The 19,534-nt window shown below is 43.5% G+C and overlaps 1 protein-coding gene across 1 annotated transcript; it reads left to right on the top strand.

The window, feature by feature from the left end:
• The first annotated feature begins 1,186 nt into the window (after positions 1-1,186).
• On the top strand, positions 1,187-15,994 carry LOC110344195 (serine protease 40). The gene is made up of 5 exons (XM_087196990.1): positions 1,187-1,217; positions 2,015-2,312; positions 3,334-3,608; positions 8,921-9,036; positions 15,536-15,994. Exons 1-5 carry the CDS (start codon positions 1,187-1,189, stop codon positions 15,845-15,847), a joined length of 1,032 nt encoding a protein of 343 aa, XP_087053116.1. The 3' UTR covers positions 15,848-15,994.
• The last annotated feature ends 3,540 nt before the right edge of the window (positions 15,995-19,534 follow it).

The following is a 19,534-nucleotide window of genomic DNA, read 5'->3' as shown; positions in this document are numbered from 1 at the left end:
TACAGCACTAACATTCTCCCCATGTCTCTCTGCCTCCACATGGACTCATCAGGACACCATCATTGCATTCAGGTCCCACCCTCACCCAGGATGACATCATCTTAACTTGGTCCACAGAGACCCCATCTCCAAATCACATTCATAGGTACCTGGGGTGAGGGCTTCAGCATATTTTTTGGGAGGACATAATTCAATCCATATCTTAGCCCTCTTTCAAATAAGCTTCTCCCTCTCCCTCTCCTTCTTCTATTATGTGTCTCAATATTAGGTTTCCTTCTGCTGTCCACCTACACCTCTGCCTTTTATTTTTCTGGACTTCTGATCTTATTTCTCTTCAATTCAAACTTATTAACTATACAGTGGTGCAAATATCTAGCTACCTAGTTTCTTCTTCCTGCTTCTTCAGTATAATGTGAGAGAGTGATACATGGAGGGGAAAATTGTTTAGCCATTGGTGTCACCTCCCCAGGAAAGAAGACTGGAAGATTTTGAAAATTCTCAGCCCTTTCAGATGTCAAAGGATACAATTTTCAGCTAAGAACTCAGAGTGACTAAGAGATCAGAATAGTCAAGCAAAGGACCCCTTGAAGGCAGTGAGTGTTCCTCGTAGGTATCTGTGATAGGACACTTAAGGGCACTGTCATTCTGGCATCTCTTTTATCATTTTATTTCAAAAGGTCTGTGGGCGTGGCTTTGTCTAATGAAGCTAAATCTCAGGGCTTCGAAGATTCTGAGACACTTAGGTCAGCAGGAGCAATCCCAGCAAGTAATGCCCCAGACAAGAAAGCACATCCCACCCCCAACACACACACACACATGCGCGCGCGCACGCACACACACACACACACACACACACACACACACACATCTGCCCTAATTCTACTTGCAAGAAGCAAATTGATAGGACTGCTCAGAATAAAATGTGTGCTACTTTGCATAAAAAAGGATAGACCAACAAGAATCTAAAGAGCAGAACTGAGGGTCCTCACAGTTCTCCCAGGCCTTGACACTTAATGGAGCTTTGGGATGTGGCGGAAGCATTTTGCATATGGAAGGAACATATGTCACTGGAGGCTCACGGTGGGGGGCTATGACACCTCCCCTCTTCCATCAGCCTGGTGTCTCCCAGCGATGATGAAACCCTCAGAGCTGGGGCTTCTGAATAGTGAGGGAGTATGGGCGGAATATGGTCAGGCAGCCCCTGGATGCGTCACCCGGTAAGACCAGCCGTTGGCCGTTCGCGTGCGCTCTGCGTTGCAGATGCTGGCTGGCCGGCCAGTTGAGGGCCGCCAGGGGCCCTCAATCAGTCCTGAATGGGCTGAGGCCCTATGCATTGTCTGCCCTTCTCTGGCTACACCTCCTGCCTCTGACCGCCCAGGGCACTCAGCCCCTGTCCCAGGCTAAGTGGGGGTAGGGGCGGCCCAGATTGAGAGCTGCCACCCACCAGTCTTTCCTGTCCCCTCCCCTCCACCGGACCCCATAACATCTGCCAAAAAAACTTAGCCAGGCAGAGTCTGGCTCTAGGGACCCTGGGAAGTGGGCAGTTGGGAGGCCTGGCCTTTGGACTGGAGAGGAGAGGTTCTGAAAAGGGTCCTCTCCCCTCCTGGCCCTTCCTACGGGGTCTCAAGCCTCAGTGTGAGGGGAGAAGAAGCTGTCTGGGTCAGTACCGCACATTCTTCACTGGGCTGAAGTGGGAGGGCACATCTACTCAGTCCATTTTAGCCATGAACTGTATACCATCACCTCTGTCTCCCTTCAGTTCCTGTTTTTCCAGCCCTTTCAGTTAGGGGCTGCAGTCCTTAGGTGAGCTAGGGTCCAGAAAAGCCTGGCCCAGGATTCACATTCCTCCTTAGGCCCCTGCAGCCATATACTCATCCCCTTCACCCCAGCCTGGCCCCTGTCCTTACATCCTGGGCCTGACAAGGGAGAGGAGTGGCTGTGGTGTCCCCTGACTCCTACACGTGAGGCTGAAGCCCTGAATGCAGGTGCCTCGTGGCTGGGATTGTCTTCACAGTATGCAGCAGGAGTGCTTTTACTGGGAAGATCTTTGGGGGTCAGACTGCAGGCCCTGAATGGTGGCCATGGCAGGCCAGTCTGCTCCTGCATGGCAGGCACATCTGTGGAGCGTCCCTCATCGACAAAAACTGGGTGACCTCAGAAGCCCATTGCTTCCAAACGTGTGACTTCCCTCCCCAGGGTTGCAACTGCTGGGAATGGGAGCAGGAGGAATGTACAGGGTGGGCAAAGGAGGAGCAAGGAATGTCCAGCCTTTTTCCTCCGGGCTTTGCTCTGAGATGGTTTGCTGCCATCAGGTGCCCTGTGTTGCTGCCCCACCTTTGACTCAGTGGCTCCTTCTACCTGGAATACCATCCTGCTCACCACTTGACTCCCATCTCATGTCCATCGGTGTCACCTCCCCAGGCAGGGGCATCCTTCATCTCTCACCTCCAGTCACTTTGAAACTAAAGTTTGTTTACCAGTATTTATTGATAATTAACATCTACAGTGAATTAATTTCTAGTTAGCTATTTAAAGCAATGTGCAAGCCAAGGATGGTGGCCCAGACCTGTAATCCAAGCACTCTGGGAGGCTAAGGCATGTGCTTCACTTTCCTCATAGAACAAGAAGCTTCAAAGTGAGTCTTGCATCTCCAGATCCCCTATGCAGGCCGGACATGAGGCCTGACAGACCTTGGCTTCATTTTTCAGATTGGCTTGTGGGGATGGTAGTTCCCCCTCCCGGCTTTTTTTCCCTTAGGGAAAAGGATTTTTGCATGAGGAGTCAGAACCCAGCAAGGTGCATGGGCAGGAAAGTCATTTGTATTTTAGAAACAAGAAACAAGAGGTTTCTATGCACTCCTCTGTACTTCCAGAAATCCTTGTTGAATGCCTGTGCCCAAGGTGTGGCAGCTTTGAGAGAAGACAATATGTGAGAACCAGGGGATGGGTAATGCTAGCCAGAGAAGCGCAATCTTTGAGGAGGCCTTGGGGCCATAAGAGAGATTAGTCAAGCTGGAAATAAGCCAAGGCTCTTCTCTTCTAAGATAAAAGGGTACAGTTTGACACACCCCAAATGTGCCTTTCTAGAATCAGATTCTCTGCTCTTTGGGTCCTGAGACATGCTAGACAAGCCATAGAGAGCCTTCAAAGGATACATATATCCTGAGGTTATGGGTAGCAATCAAGCCCATCTCGAGAGAAAGGCTAGCCCAATATTAGGGAGTACAGATAACTCCTTAAGATGTCAGAGTGGAGTGTCTGGTTGCCTTCCAGGTGGGTGAGTTTTTAGAGTGAGAGTGCCAGCCTAGCACTCAGAGGAACTGGCCCCCAATAGGTCCCACAACCCATCTGACTACAGGATCCTCCTGGGCTACAACCAGCTGAGCAATCCCACGAACTACAGCCTGAAGATGACAGTGAATAAATTCATTGTACACGCAGACTATGATAAAATTCACCACATGTCAAGAGACATTGTCCTGATGCAACTACACCGGCCTATGGAGTTCACTTCCCACGTCCATCCTATCTGTCTCCCAAACAGCTCGTTCACGCTGCCTATCTTTACTTCCTGCTGGATATCTGGCTGGGGGATGATTACTGAAGACAGTGAGGACACGGACATGGGGCAGGCAGAGAGGGTGTGGGGCTGAAAGACTGTTTGGGCCCTTTCAGACCTTGTAAAGCCTCATGATTTCCTTAGTCAAAAAAAAAAATCTCTAACTTTCAGAAGGAGAAACTTAGGCTCTTCACTCTGAGCCATTCAGGATTAGCAGAGCTCAGAACATAACTGACCTCCCTCATTCCAAAGTACTTCTGGGGTCTGGCCACTTAAGAGTCTCATCAAACACCACCTGATCTTCCATGGCCACAGGAGGTGCTGGGTATGAATAAGGAGATGAGACCAGCCTGCACTCTGGCCTGAGGCAAATTGGGGTGTTTCTGGCTGAAGAATATTGACCTGTGTGGAGCTGCTCACTGCTCATCCCTTAGTGCAAGTAAGATTTGCACAGTCAGCCCTCTGCATGTACAACACAACCAGCAGTGACTCAAAGCATTTAGAGCAGGGTGAGGGTACACTCTTGTTTTGGTCATTATTCTCTGAACAAAGCAGTGTAACTATTTACATAGAATTTACATTGATTCAAGTATTCTGAGAAATATACAGATAACACAAAGTATACAGGAAGTGAATATGTTCTCTGCAAGTACCGTGATGCCATTTTATATAAAACATTTGAGCATCTGTGGGTTTGGGTATCCTTGGAAGATGCCTGTGGATAGTGAAGGATAGTCAAATACTTTTAGACTGAGAGAGGGAAGTGTTGGGTAGAGACTTTTGTAAAAAGGTAAATGCTTTTGATCTAACAAAATGTAATGGCTAGTCCCCCCCAGTTGAAATGAGACATGTAAATAAGTCTCAAAACCAGACTTCCACATCACTAGAGCAATGCCAAAGGGAAATGAGATGGAACACTCTGACACTCAACAACCTGGACCCACTGAACTGGCAACAAAAGGGGATCTGGAAAAAATGAAATTAGAAATAATTTCTCAGATAGCAGGAGAAATTGTGCCCCTAGTACAAGACATGATTAAGAAATCTAGAGAGGAGCTGAGGAACATGATGGAATCCCAACATAGGAAACAAATGGAATCCATAAAACAGATGCAAATAGATTTCCAGGAGATGAAAAACTCCATTGAAAGTCTACACAGCAGAATGACCCAAAGTGAGGACAGAATTTCAGATATAGAAGATAAGATTGCAATTAATGACCAGGAAAAGAAAAATTGTTTCAAAATTATAAGGGAACATGAGAAATCAGTCCAGCAGCTGCTAGATGATGCAAAGAAGAATACCATAAGACTGATTGGAGTCAATGAAGAAACAGGAGTGCAGATGACATAAAAAATCTCTTCACAGAAATAATGGCAGAAAACTTCCCAAGCAGGGGAAAAGAACTTGACATACAGATAAGTGAGGCATATAGGACTCCAAATAGCCTTGATCAAAAAAAATCTACACATAGGCATATAATTGTTAAGATTCCAGAAACTCAACAGAAGAACAAATTTCTCCAAGCAGTTAGAGAAAAGAAACAAATCACATACAAAGGAAAGCCCATCAGAATCACAGCAGACTTCTCAACAAAAACCATCTAGGCAAGAAGAGCTTGGAGTGACATATTCCAAGCCCTAAAAGAAAGCAGCCTCCAACCCAGATTGATGTACCCTGCAAAACTATCTTTCAAAATTGATGGAGAAATAAGATACTTTCATGACAAAGAGCACCTTAGGAACTTTGTGAATACCAAACCAGCACTCCAAACAATTTTACACAATATCCCAGGAACAGATATTGAGGATCATAACCCCAGGAAGCAAAGCAGAATGAACCCATCTGGCATGACAAGAAATTAAATGGAAAGGGGGAGAACCCAACAAAAAGAAAAAGTCATGGCAGTGACAAGTCAATACATTTCAGTTATAACCATCAACATTAATGGTCTCAATTCACCAATCAAAAGAAATAGACTGGCAGAATGGGTCAAGAAGCAAAATCCAACAATACGCTGCATACAAGAAACACACTTAATTCAAAAGGAAACTCATAGACTGAAAGTTAAAGGGTGAAAACAATACTACATGCGACAGGAACCTGAAAAAAAGCAAGAGTAGCTATCCTCTTTACAGATGAAGTAGATTTCAAACCAACACTGATTAAGAGAGATGAAGAAGGACACTACATCCTTGTAAAGGGAACAATCCGAGAGGAAGAGATGACAATCATAAATATCTATGCACCAAACACTAGTGCGCCCAACTATATAAAACAAATACTAACGGACATGAGAAGTGATATATGCACTAATACAATTGTAGTGGGGGACCTCAACACCCCACTGTCACAAATAGATAGATCAACTAGACTAAAAATAAGTAATGAAATACTAGAACTCAATCGAACTCTTGAAAAAATGAACTTCACAGATGTTTAGAGAGTCTTCCACCCCACAAAATCAGAATACACATTCTTCTCAGCTGCACATGGGTCATTCTCCAAAATAGACCACATACTCACATATAGAACATGCTTAAGTAAGTGCAAAGGAATTGAAGTTATCCCCTGTATATTATCAGACCATAGTGTGATGAAATTGGAGATCCACAGCAAAAGAAACTCAAAAAATTTCATAAACATATGGAAATTGAACACCACACTTCTGAATAACCAATGGGTCACAGAGGAAATTAAAGAAGAAATCAGACAGTTCCTTCAATTCAATGACAATGACAATAGGACATATCACAATCTATGGGACACAATGAAAGCAGTCCTATGAGGGAAATTCATAGCAGTGAATATGCATATTAGGAAAACAGAACGAGCCCAATTAAACAACCTGATGCTGCACCTCAAGCTTCTAGAGAAAGAAGAACAGGACAACCCCAGAGCTCATACAAGGGTGGAAATTATAAATATCAGAGGAGAAATCAATGCAATGGGGACTAAGAGAGTGATCCAAAAAATCAATGAAGCCAAGAGTTGGTTCTTCGAAAGAATCAACAAAATTGACAAACCCTTAGCCAACCTTATCAGAAAAAGGAAAGAAAAGGCCCAAATCCATGCAATTAGGAATGAAAAGGGTGAAATTACAACAGACCCAGCAGAAATCCAGAGGATCATCAATGCTTACTTCCAGAATCTATATGCCAATAAGATGGACAACACAGAAGATATGGACAGATTCCTAGATAAATATGAATTACCAAAGTTGAACGAAGAAGACCTAAAAATTCTGAACAACCCACTATCAACCAATGAAATTGAAAATGTAATTAAAAACTTATCAACTAAGAAAAGCCCAGGCCCTGATGGCTTCACTGCTGAATTCTACAAGACATTTAGAGAGGAACTGCTGCTACTACTGTGTAAACTCTTCAATGAAATTGAAAGGGAAGCAATACTCTCAAATTCATTCCTGGAAGCAAGCATCACCTTGATCCCCAAAGCACAGAAAGACCCAACCAAAAAGGAGAACTGTAGGCCAATCTCACCAATGAACATAGATGCAAAAATCCTTAATAAGATAATGGCAAACAGAATGCAGAAGATCATCAAGAAGATCATACACCCTGATCAAGTGGGATTCATCCCAGGGATACAGGGATGGTTCATTATACGCAAATCAATCAATGTAATGCACTATATCAATAGAGCCAAGGACAAAAACCATATGATTATCTCCATAGATGCAGAAAAAGCATTTGACAAAATCCAACATGCATTTATGATAAAAAAAAACCCTACAAAATATAATGGCTAGTGAGAAAAAAACAGAATATAAAATTGGCGTGATTCATAGGGTCACATTCTGGCAGAGCATCTCCACAAAGGCATTTGGGGCAGGAGTTTCCTTGGGATTTGGGTTGGAGCCACCATCCCTGCTCCTGGCCCCTCAATGTCAGTTGCATGGCTTTGTCATTAGAACACCTAGCTCCCCAACATTTCCAGACACTTTTCTGGGATGAACTGTCAGTCTCAGAACCACTGGAAGGGGTAGGGGATATCCAAAACAGGCCAGAGGACAGGAGTTGGAGCATGAAGATAACACATGAGCTGGAGAGCCACTGGGCCCAGAGCAGCTAACACCAGTGAGATCCTGGGCCCGCAGTTCTCTCTCCACACTCTCCCCTGATGGCCATTGCTGGCCCCTGAGGCAGGCCTGGGGTTTGCCACACACCAGCAGCTGCTGATGACCCACAAAACAGTGAATGCTACACAGGAGTGAGCTGTCATCCTAATACTGTGCTAGCAGTATTAGGCCAGAGCTGTGAATGACACATAGAAATAGAAACCAAGTATCTAAGTCCAGTTGCTCCTTGACATAAGGTCAGTCTTACTGTCATACCAGTAAGCCACCTGATACCTGTGACATACACTATTGCTACATCCTAGCTAGGCCAGAACTTCCACTTCCATCCTCACTATTGCTATCTCTCTCTCCACAGAGCAGCCAGAGGAACTGTTTTTGGAATATAATGTAAGACTGAGGGCCTTACCAAATGCTCTGAGGAGCTAACTATAGTGAAGCACACCCAGGGATCCCAGCGGTGCCTCCAGAATGTAAGACCAAGGCCTTCCCAAATGCTCCAAGGAGCTGACTACAGCGAGGACCACCCAGGAAGGAACACACCGGCCATGTTGGGAAAATAGACCTTTATTAGTCTGGCCAGATGGCACTCCCGAAGCAAAATAGCTCAGAGAGGCAACTGGCTCAGAGTCTGAGGCTGTTTTATAGGGGGTTGAGGGGGGCGTTTAACATGTAGATTTACAGAAAGAAAAGAACAAAGGTTAGTGGCTCACTGTCATGTGCTGATGGTCAGCAGACATCCTGACTAATAGTCATGACCACCCTGTGTGGATAGTCAGCACATTTACAGATTGTCCTATAGATACTGGGCCCCGGGGCATTTGGTTTTAGGGCAAACAGATGGCTGAGTAATCTCACCCTATTACTGATTGTCCATTGTCCCGAGGCAAACACACTCCAACCATCAAATTTACAACAGAACCTAGGGGAGTAATTAACTTTTGAATCATACAATCCCACAATAAATGGACCCTTCCATTATTACCAATGCACTTAGAATGAACAGCCTGGTGAGGAGGCATTGCCTGCTCTGGGCCCTGCTCTGACTGCACCTCATATTTTTCTGCCCCTCTCTTTGCAGTCACACTGACCTTCTTCCTGGTCCTTCCCACCACAGGCCCTTCCTCTTGACTCTCTTGAATGCCTTTTAACCTGAATGTCCACTGCTTCCAGCCAGAGTGGGTAGCCTTTGGCAGGAAGCAGCCTGGAGAGGGACCAAATTTTTCTACAGATTGAATCTCACATCTGAATTCCCTCCCACAGGATTTTTGCCTGCACTCTTCCAGCTGCAGGAGGGAGAGTTGATTCTCATAAGCAATGAGCAATGTGCAGCAGAGTATATGCATCCATCTGGTGTACAGGACCCCAGTGAATTTCAGGTAAAGGAAGACATGTTGTGTGCTGCAGAATATAGAATGGGGAGATCTATCTGCAGAGTAAGTGAGGTCTCTCAGACTTGACACTGAGCTGGGCCACCCCTTTACTCCTGCAGTGGCTGTGTCCCCTCCCTCTGTGTCTTCTCTGTACTCTGCCCCAGCCTCTTTTCTGAAATCTTCCTGAGCCCAATGCAGGCTGAGATGTCAGAGTCCCTAAAGAGCACCAGCCCATTTCATCTATTTTCTTTGTATCTTAAAAAAAATGTTCAAGTATAGCATGCAAAGAAAAGGGCTAAGTTTGTACTATTTGATGAATTTTTTAGAGCTCAATACATTCATGCAACCAGCACCCAAAGGGCCATACTTATGCCTTTGTCCTATCACTACCTTCCCCCAGTATCCTATCCTAGCTTCTAAAGCACCATGGCTTTGTGCTACGACTTAATATGAATGCAAATCGTAGAGGATGTGGGCTTTTACCTTATCTTTTTTTCAGTCAGCATTGTTTGTGACATTTATCCACTTACTATGTGAGTAGACCTCAATTGTATTCATCCCTTCTTGTGTAGGTAGCCTTTGGGGCAGGGTATCTGTGTCTGCACACACCCTTTCCTGCTCCCTTGACTCTCACCTTTGCCTCAGCCCACTCTACCATGCTTTTTGGTGCACATCCTCTATTAGATGCTACAGACAGCCCTACCTGGTCCCCTGCTCCCTTCCCTCTTTTTTGGGGGACCAGAGTCTACTGCTCCACACTCAGCCTGATGTTCTTGCCTTACATTTTAAACACGGATAGAGAGAAAGGATCAAACAGCACAAATCTTGCATGCTGACCATTTCCTGCTAGTCATTACCATTCCTTCTCCTACAATCTGGCCTGGACAGTTCTGGAGTCTGCTGCTGGCCTTGCCCCAGCAGTCCTAGAACATCCATTCAGAACATATACCAGATCCCCTTGCATTCCACTGAGGGTCTCCCTGTCCCAGCCCATGGTTGGCCATACTCAGGGCTCACTCTTCCCTCCAGTCTTGGCCCAGGGAAGCTCTCTGATGGCCCAGTTGGTGCTGTCCCTCTGGGGCTCTTCCTGTCCCCTCTGCTGCCCCCTTTGCACACATCATGTACCCAGGTGAGCCTCCTTGTCTCCTGAAATACCACATGAGCACAAAGGTTGCTCAGATATGATATTTAACAGATGGCTGGAGGGCGCTATGCTTCTGCAGGTCTGACATCTTGGCCTATGAGTTGAGAGTATTTTACCTGTGAAGCCTGTGACCTTTCTATCTTTGGGACCTTGTTGCACAAGCAGTCTCCACAAAGCTTTTGAAGCCCCAGGAGCGTTCCGGTGGCCCAAGCAGCAACTTTTTGTTTATTAAATTATTTTATTAGTACATTGTAGGTATACAACACAATTACATTTCTCGTTGGGAATTGTACCTTTACATAATGCATCTTGGTTCTTATTTTTCCCCCATTCCTACCCCCCCACACACACCCCCTCCACCCTTCCCTATTTACAAAGACTTTATTTCCATTTTTTCCATTTCTCATCATTTTTCCTTTCCCTTCTTTCCTTTCTTCTGCCCCTCCCACTAACCTTATCCCTTTGGACCTTTTCTGCCTATTTTGCATTATCGATTATTCATTCTAATCATTGGTACATTTTAGGTATACAATATAATGACATTCATCATTGGAAATTTGCACCTTTACATAATCTCTCTTGGTTCTTATTTTTCATCCTTGCCCAGCCCTCCCTTCCACCCCTCCAGTCCTCCCTATTTACAAAGATTTTGATCCTATTTTTCCATTTTCTTGTATTAATCCCATTCCATTCTATCTTTTCCCCTATCCCTCCCACTTCCTTCCCCTTTGCCCCTTTTCTTCCTATTTCACATTACCTGTTATACATTTTATTCCTCATTTACACTTTCAGTTTCTCACACCAGAGAAACTATTTGGTATTTATACATGTGTGTCCTATTTATTTCACTTAAGAGTATTGCCTCAATGTGCATCCACTTAGCTATAAATGTCTCTAATTTCTCATTTTTTATGGCTCAGTAGTACTACATTTTATTTAAAAACCACATTTTCTTTATCCAGTCTCCAGTTGATGGGCATTTGGGCTTTTTCCAAGTTTTAGCTATCACAAACTGTGCTGCTATGAACAATAGGACATATATATCACTGTGGTATGATTCTTTTAAATTCTTTGGGGAAGATCCCCAGCAGTGGAATAGTGGGGTCAAATGGGACTTCCAGTCCTAGTTCTTTGAGGTATCTCCATACTGATTTCCACAGTGCTTGCACCAGTCTACACTCCCACCAGCAGTGCAACAGGGTTCCTCTTTCCCCACAGCCCCACCAGCATTTGTTATTGGTGCATTTCATGATAGAAGCCATTCTTTCTGGAGTGAAGTGGAATCTCAGCGTTGTTTTCATGTACATCCCTCCAATGACCAGTGATGTTGAATATTTTTTCATGTATTTATTTGCTATTTCTACTTCTTTGTCTGAGAAATGTCTGTTCATTTCAGATGCCCATTTTTGGATTGGGTCTTTAAATTTGGGAGGTCTGTTCTTTTTAAGTTCTTTATAGATTTGAGATAGCAGACCTTTGTCTGAGGAAAAGAAGGTGAAGATTTTTTCCCACATTGTGGGTTGTCTCTTCACACTGCTGGTGGTTTCTCTTGCTGTGCAGAAGCCTTCTAATAAGAAGAGATCCCATTTGTTGATTGTTTGTGCTAGTTCACGGGCACCTGAGGTTTTGTTCATAAAATCTTTTCCTGCCCCGATGTCTTCAAGGGTTCTACCTAACCTCTATTCCAACTGGTTCAGAGTTTCTATTTTAATATTTAGATCTTTAATCCATTTTGATTTTAGTTTAGTGCATGGTGAGAGATATAGGTCTAGTTTTAATCTTTGGCAAGTTGAAGCCCAATTTTTCCAGCACCATTTATTAAAGAGGCTATATTTCCTCCACTGAGGGTGTTTAGCTCCTTTATCGAAGATGAGATGGCTGAGTGTGTCTGGCATTGTTTCTGCATCTTCTAATCTGTTCCACTGGTCCTCAGGTCTGTTTCTTTCCTAGTACCATGCTGTGTTTATCACAGTAGCTTTGTAGTAGAGCTGCAGGTTGGGGATCGTGATACCCTCTGCCATGTCTCTGTTACCTAGAAGTGCTTTTGCTATTCTGGGTCTCTTCTTGTTCCAAATGAATTTTTGGATTGTTTACTCAACATCCGTGAAGTATGCTCCTGGGATCTCAATTGGAATTGCATTAAATCTATATAGCAGTTTTGGAAGTATGGCCATTTTCACTATACTAATCCTTCCTACCCAGGAGCAGGGGATGTCTGTCCATTTTCTGATAGCATCTTCAATCTCTCTTTGCAGAGTGCCATAGTTTTCAGAGAAGAGGTCTTTGATTTCTTTCGTTAGGATGATTCCTAAGTATTTCAGTTTTTTGAATGCTATTGCAAAAGGAATTATTTGCCCTATTTCTCTCTCAGTGAATCTGTCATTGGTGTAGAGGAAAGCTATTGACTTTTGTCTGTTGACCTTATAACCAGCTACTTGACTGAATGTGGTTTTTAAGTCTAGAAGACTTTTGGTGGAGTTCTTGGGGTCTTCTATATAGAGTATCATGTCATCTGCAAATAATGACAATTTGACTTCTTCATTTCCTATCTTTATTCCTTTTATTTCTTTCTCTTGTCTAATTGTCATGGCTAATGTTTCCAGAACTATATTGAACAAGAGTGGTGATAGTGGACATCCTTGTCTTGTTATTGACTTTAGTGTGAAGGATTTCAGTTTTTGACCATTTAATATGATATTGGCTGTTGGTTTTTCATAGATGGCTTCTATCAGTTTGAGGTAGAGACCATCTATTCCAATTTTTTGTAGGGTTTTTATCATAAATGCATGTTGGATTTTGTCAAATGCTTTTTCTGCATCTATGGAGATAATCATATGGTTTTTGTCCTTGGCTCTATTGATATAGTGTATTACATTGATTGATTTTCATATATTGAACCATCCCTGTATCCCTGGGATGAATCCCACTTGATCAGGGTGTATGATCTTCTTGATGATCTTCTGCATTCTGTTTGCCATTATCTTATTAAGGATTTTTGCATCTATGTTCATTGGTGAGATTGGCCTACAGTTCTCCTTTTCGGTTGGGTCTTTCTGTGCTTTGGGGATCAAGGTGATGCTTGCTTCCAGGAATGAATTTGGGAGTATTGCTTCCCTTTCAATTTCACTGAAGAGTTTAAACAGTAGTGGCAGTAATTCTTCTCCAAATGTCCTGCAGAATTCAGCAGTGAAGCCATCAGGGCCCGGGCTTTTCTTAGTTGTTAAGTTTTTAATTACATTTTCAATTTCATTGGTTGATAGTGGGTTGTTCAGAATTTTTAGGTCTTCTTCGTTCATCTTTGGTATTTCATATGTATCTAGGAATCTGTCCATATCTTCTGTGTTGTCCATCTTATTGGCATATAGATTCTGGAAGTAGGCATTGATGATCCTCTGGATTTCTGCTGGGTCTGTTGTAATTTCACCCTTTTCATTCCTAATTGCATGGATTTGGGCCTTTTCTTTCCTTTTTCTGATAAGGTTCGCTAAAGGTTTGTCAATTTTGTTGATTCTTTCGAAGAACCAACTCTTGGCTTCATTGATTTTTTTGTATCATTCTCTTAGTCTCCATTGCATTGATTTCTCCTCTGATATTTATAATTTCCACCCTTGTATGAGCTCTGGGGTTGTCCTGTTCTTCTTTCTCTAGAAGCTTGAGGTGCAGCATCAGGTTGTTTAATTGGGCTCGTTCTGTTTTCCTAATATGCATATTCACTGCTATGAATTTCCCTCATAAGACTGCTTTCATTGTGTCCCATAGATTGTGATATGTCTTATTGTCATTGTCATTGAATTGAAGGAACTGTCTGATTTCTTCTTTAATTTCCTCTGTGACCCATTGGTTATTCAGAAGTGTGGTGTTCAATTTCCACATGTTTATGAAATTTTTTGAGTTTCTTTTGCTGTGGATCTCCAATTTCATCACACTATGGTCTGATAATATACAGGGGATAACTTCAATTCCTTTGCACTTACTTAAGCATGTTCTATATGTGAGTATGTGGTCTATTTTGGAGAATGACCCATGTGCAGCTGAGAAGAATGTGTATTCTGATTTTGTGGGGTGGAAGACTCTCTAAACATCTGTGAAGTTCATTTTTTCAAGAGTTCGATTGAGTTCTAGTATTTCATTACTTATTTTTAGTCTAGTTGATCTATCTATTTGTGACAGTGGGGTGTTGAGGTTCCCCCACTACAATTGTATTAGTGCATATATCACTTCTCATGTCCGTTAGTATTTGTTTTATATAGTTGGGCGCACTAGTGTTTGGTGCATAGATATTTATGATTGTCATCTCTTCCTCTCGGATTGTTCCCTTTACAAGGATGTAGTGTCCTTCTTCATCTCTCTTAATCAATATTGGTTTGAAATCTACTTCATCTGCAAAGAGGATAGCTACTCTTGCTTTTTTTCAGGTTCCTGTCGCATGTAGTATTGTTTTCACCCTTTAACTTTCAGTCTATGAGTTTCCTTTTGAATTAAGTGTGTTTCTTGTATGCAGCGTATTGTTGGATTTTGCTTCTTGACCCATTCTGCCAGTCTATTTCTTTTGATTGGTGAATTGAGACCATTAACATTGATGGTTATAACTGAAATGTATTGACTTGTCATTGCCATGACTTTTTCTTTTTGTTGGGTTCTCCCCCTTTCCATTTAATTTCTTGTCATGTCAGATTTTTTTTAATTTTGGTACCAGGAATTGTACTTGGGAACTTTTGCTTGGGAGGCGGGAGGTGGAACCACTGAGCTGAAGCCCCGACCCCCCAAGCAGCAACTCTTTCCTTCAGCACACTCAACAGCTTTCCCTTTTTCCCCCACTCCCCCAACCTGCCAACATTGCATTTTCAAATTAAGTTCAGCCAAGGAACTAAGAGAACACTATAGACCTTACTAAGTCATGCAGAGAAGCACAAGCAGAATGCTGCACTGGGCTGAGAGTTTAGCCAAAGATCACATAGCCTAGCCTTCTAGGCCAGCTACCTTGCTGCCTCTAGGACCTCAGAGGTATCTTCTCTCACATGGGGGGGGGTGGGCAGAGTACAGATGCCAGGCTCTAGAGTCCCCTTGTTCATTCTCATAGGCCCGTGGCTGCCAACTAGGGTGTTAGCCAAGGTCCCCTTGGGAGGTTTGTGGAGTAGGGCTCTGGGGCCTTGCTCCAAAGATATTGACCCAGAAGTTGTCACCTCCTGGTGCTGTCTAGACAATCCTTTTCTGAATTTTAAAAATTGTCCAGGTTACTCCAATAAGTACCACTCATTTAGACAGTGGAGACCCCCCAGAGCCCACCTTGTCTTCTCCATCCAGGGCAATGTGTATCCTTCCATGTCTTAGTCCCACTATCCATGTCCTTTCTTTCCTCAGGGTGATTCTGGGGGCCCCCTTGTCTGCCCCGTACAAGGTGTCTGGTACCTGATGGGGGTGGCCAGCTGGAGTGCAGAATGTGTAGCTCCTGTTGGCCCCAACATCTTCTCCAGGATCACCTACTTTATCAACTGGATTCAAGAGAAGAAGCAGGCCAATCCTGATCCTGACATCTCCTTGGCCCCTCCTCAGGAAAAGCCGCTGGCACTGACTGGCTTAAATTCTCAGGGCACTGTTGAACCCCAGATATTCATAGTCCTGCTATCTTCTCAGATCTTCCTGCTACAGCTTATTTTGCTCAGGAATCTGTAACAGGACCACTGCACCCCTGAGAAGCACAAGCTTCTTCCACACAAGGCTCCTGGCTGAGTTCTACACTATCCTTCTGTGCTTCTATCTCTGGGCTTGTCTGTCCATCTGAGGCCAACTATGTTCCAGAACAAAATAAAAACAAATGAAAACGGACCTGGCTCTTCTTTCTCACACATCATTGCCATGCCTCACACCCCTCTGGGCATTGAGCTGTATGTTATGAGGCATTCTCCCCCTTCCCTGGGCAGGGACACCCAGAGGGCCAAGCTGGCCATGTGGGAGCTGAATGGTTCTCCTTGGGCAGTTGAATTCCACAAATTTAGGTCCCAATTATGCCCTAAAGGACATGTGTGCTTCCAGAAAAATGAGCTAAAATGCCAGGCCTAGGCCTCACCATGTGGAGGCAGCAGCTTGTGCTCCTGGAGCTGGGCATAAAGAAGTGCGTTTCAGATCCACAGGTCCCAAAAGTGCTTGTAGAGAGGTTGCAGATAGACTGTAAAGGACCCTGAGGTCTAAGGGCTTTCTTCTTATAAGTTGATTAGCTTGAGTATTTTGTCAAATGGAAATCTGACTAACACAGTTAGGTACCTGTACTGGGCATAGAAAGGAAGAAATTTTGACTCGAGAAACCAACCAAAGTTAGTGACAGAATCCTGGAGAACCTGGAGGTGGCCTTGCGGTGGCTGTAGCTGGGGGTGGAGGATAGGGCATTGAAAGGACAGACAGTTCTGTAAAGATCACTCACCTACCCCGTTCTTTTTTTTTTGTACCGGGGATTGAACTCAGGTCCTTGTGCTTGCACAGCAGGTGGCCAAACCACTGAGCTAAATCCCCGGCCCACCCTACCCCGTTCTTGCCTCTTGCCTCCTCATGGTTTTAAGAAAGGCTCCTTCATGTTCCTCATGTGCCAGGGTTGCATGGTGGTCGGTTGTGAGTACTCCCCCCAACTACCTATAAGAAACTGCCTTAGGTTAGATCTAGAATGTCCCCCAGATGTGTTCAGAGGTGGGGCTTTTGGAAGGTGACTGGATTATGGGGTTGGTGTGGGTGACTTGTTATTAGGAGATGGATTGAAGCAGGACATTGGGGGGTGTGACTTGGGAGGGTATATTTCCATCCCCTGCTCCCCTTTTTACTCTCCACTTCCTGGCAGTCATGGGATAAGCAGCTTTCCTTTTTCTCAGCCCTTCTACTGTGTCATTCTGCCTTGGAGCCAGCTGTCCAGGGACAGTAACGATGAGACAAAATAAACCTCTCCTCCTTTAAGTTGTGAGTGACCAGTGACTAAGTGACTAAGACACCCATCCTCCAAACCCCAAGAAATAAAGTAGAATGCCCTCTGGGATGACAGGCTCCTCCCACTGTAATTTTATACCCAGTTCAAAAAATTGCAAGCTTGTGCATAAATAAGCTAAATGTTTGTGTGAACCCAAGGCCTCATGGATCTCAGGCACTCTAACCACCGAGCTGCACCCCAGCCCCTCTTCCAAGGCTTTAAATTGAAGCCCTGATTGTGAGAGTTGTCTGGAGAGTAAAATGCAAAATAGAGTAAGAGAAGCGGTGTGGTGCTTAGGGCCCTCTCCTGGAGCTCCTCAGAATTTCAGTCTTCCACAGCATGTGTTCTCTAGCTATAACCCTGGGGAATGTGCACATGGCAGGTGACTACCAACCTCAGAAATATGATTACTACATGAAAAATACAACAGACAATGTATATTACTTGAAAAACAATTACTGGAGGAGATAGGCCACAAATTTTTATAAGTATAATAAATTATGGCTATATAAAAACATTATTAGCAATAAGACACAAGACCAAAAAAAAAATAAAAATACAAGGCAAAAAATTATATATGAAATATATAATAGTTGAATTAAATAACACAATATATTGGGAGAATACTAGGATTAAAGAAGAAAGAGGAGTGCAATTTTTACTGTTATGAATGTTAGGCCATTACAAAGTATGGACTTTGGAGCTGGTACACTTCAGTTAGGATAATTTTCAGTGTTTATTTACAAAGAATCCAATTATTAGTGAATGGTCACATAATGGAATAAGAAAGCCCAGAACTGGAGCTTGATACATGCAGCAGCAACAGAGTTTGCCAACCCTAGGCCCTTGGGGACAAGGAAGTGACAGCTGTAAAGGGAAGGCCGCTTGAGAGAAGCAGAGAGACTCAGCCCAGGGGTGCAGCCATTTGAACACCCTCAGGGAAGGTTTCACGAAAATAGATACACTGACTTGTTTATCCCCTTCCTCAAACCCTCTACTGAGGCTCCTCAAGGACTGAAAAAAGCTGTAGCCACAGAGCAATGAGGGTTTGTGGGTTAGTCTGTACTAGGAGAATGGGGAGGTATAGCACGGAGCTGGAGGGACAAATGGAAGGCAGCTACTAGAAGTAGTCTAGGTGACTTGGATCAACATTCCTGCAAAAAGAGAAATGGAAGGAAGGAGGGAGAGAGGGAGACAGAGAGAAAGGATTTTGACTAATTTGTTTTTTAAAATCTTCATAAAGGTATTGAAAAAGTACAGAGCACGGATTTGCCAGGCTAAATTGTGGGAGAAAGTCTGTAATCAGTGGGTGATCAGAAAACTGAGGCCCACAGTTGTTTTTGCTGTGAGTGTATCTTACAGCTCATGACTAAGCTTCACTTCAGCAAACATTTGCAAAAGCAACAGAAGTGGAGTCAGAAAGAGAGCTGTGTCAGGGTTGTCCAGAGAGAGAGGATCTATAGGGTTTCTGATCATTGGGGAGATTTATTTGACGGAATTGGCACATGTGATTATGGAGGTTGTCAGGTAGCTGGTCAGCAGGCTGCAGACCCAGGAGAGTTGATATTATAGTTCCAGTTTATATTGATTGTAATTTTTATTTTCTACATTTTTGGTATTTTGACATCTTGAGCGACTTTGCTGGTTGGGGAAAGACTCTCTTTCTATCTATCTATCATCTCTCTATCTATCTATCTATCTATCTATCTATCTATCTATACACATACATTTACAAAGTAGGGTTACAATGGGAGCCTGCAGAGTCATGACATCTGCAGGCTGAAGAACCAGGAGATGCAGTTAAAAGTCAAAGGCCTGGAACTCACTGCAGAGTTTGGTATGAGTCCTTACTAGAAAGCCAAAAGCCTGCATTGGAAGGCTGACGAGTTTGTGCTAGAGCCTGAAGCAACTGGAGATGAACATCCAAAGGTGATGGTGAAGACAATAGCTCCTTCAAAGAAACAAGAGGGAAAATTTCCTTCTTTCCCTTTTTATTCCATCTAGGCTACAAAGCTACAAGCCTATTAGTTGGTGCCACTTACATTTAGGGTGGGTCTTCCCGCTTCAGTTTGCATTCTACATGTCCATCACCTGCAGACACACCCAGAACTGTGATCCACTAATCCCCTAGGCATTTCTTAATTTATTCTATTGACATCACAATTAACTACCACAATCTACCCCTTGTCAACTTCACAACTGGAAATATTTCCTCAAACCACATTTATTTTCCATATAAAATAGCAAGTTCATAATTACACCTAAAATGATACAATTATCCTCTGTACAAACTGACATGCACTAATTCCATCCCCAGAATAGAAAGCAGTTTTTCTTTGGGTGATACTCTTCTAACATTTCATACCTTAACATTATAATATACAATTAACAATACTTAACTGATACTAAAT

Source organism: Heterocephalus glaber, unplaced genomic scaffold, assembly GCF_053883595.1.
Source record: "Heterocephalus glaber isolate CG9 unplaced genomic scaffold, H.glaber_assembly_v1.0 deba00000347, whole genome shotgun sequence".
NCBI lineage: Eukaryota > Metazoa > Chordata > Mammalia > Rodentia > Bathyergidae > Heterocephalus > Heterocephalus glaber.
The sequence above is the reverse complement of the archived record's forward strand: the minus strand, read 5'-3'. Positions and strand labels throughout refer to the sequence as shown.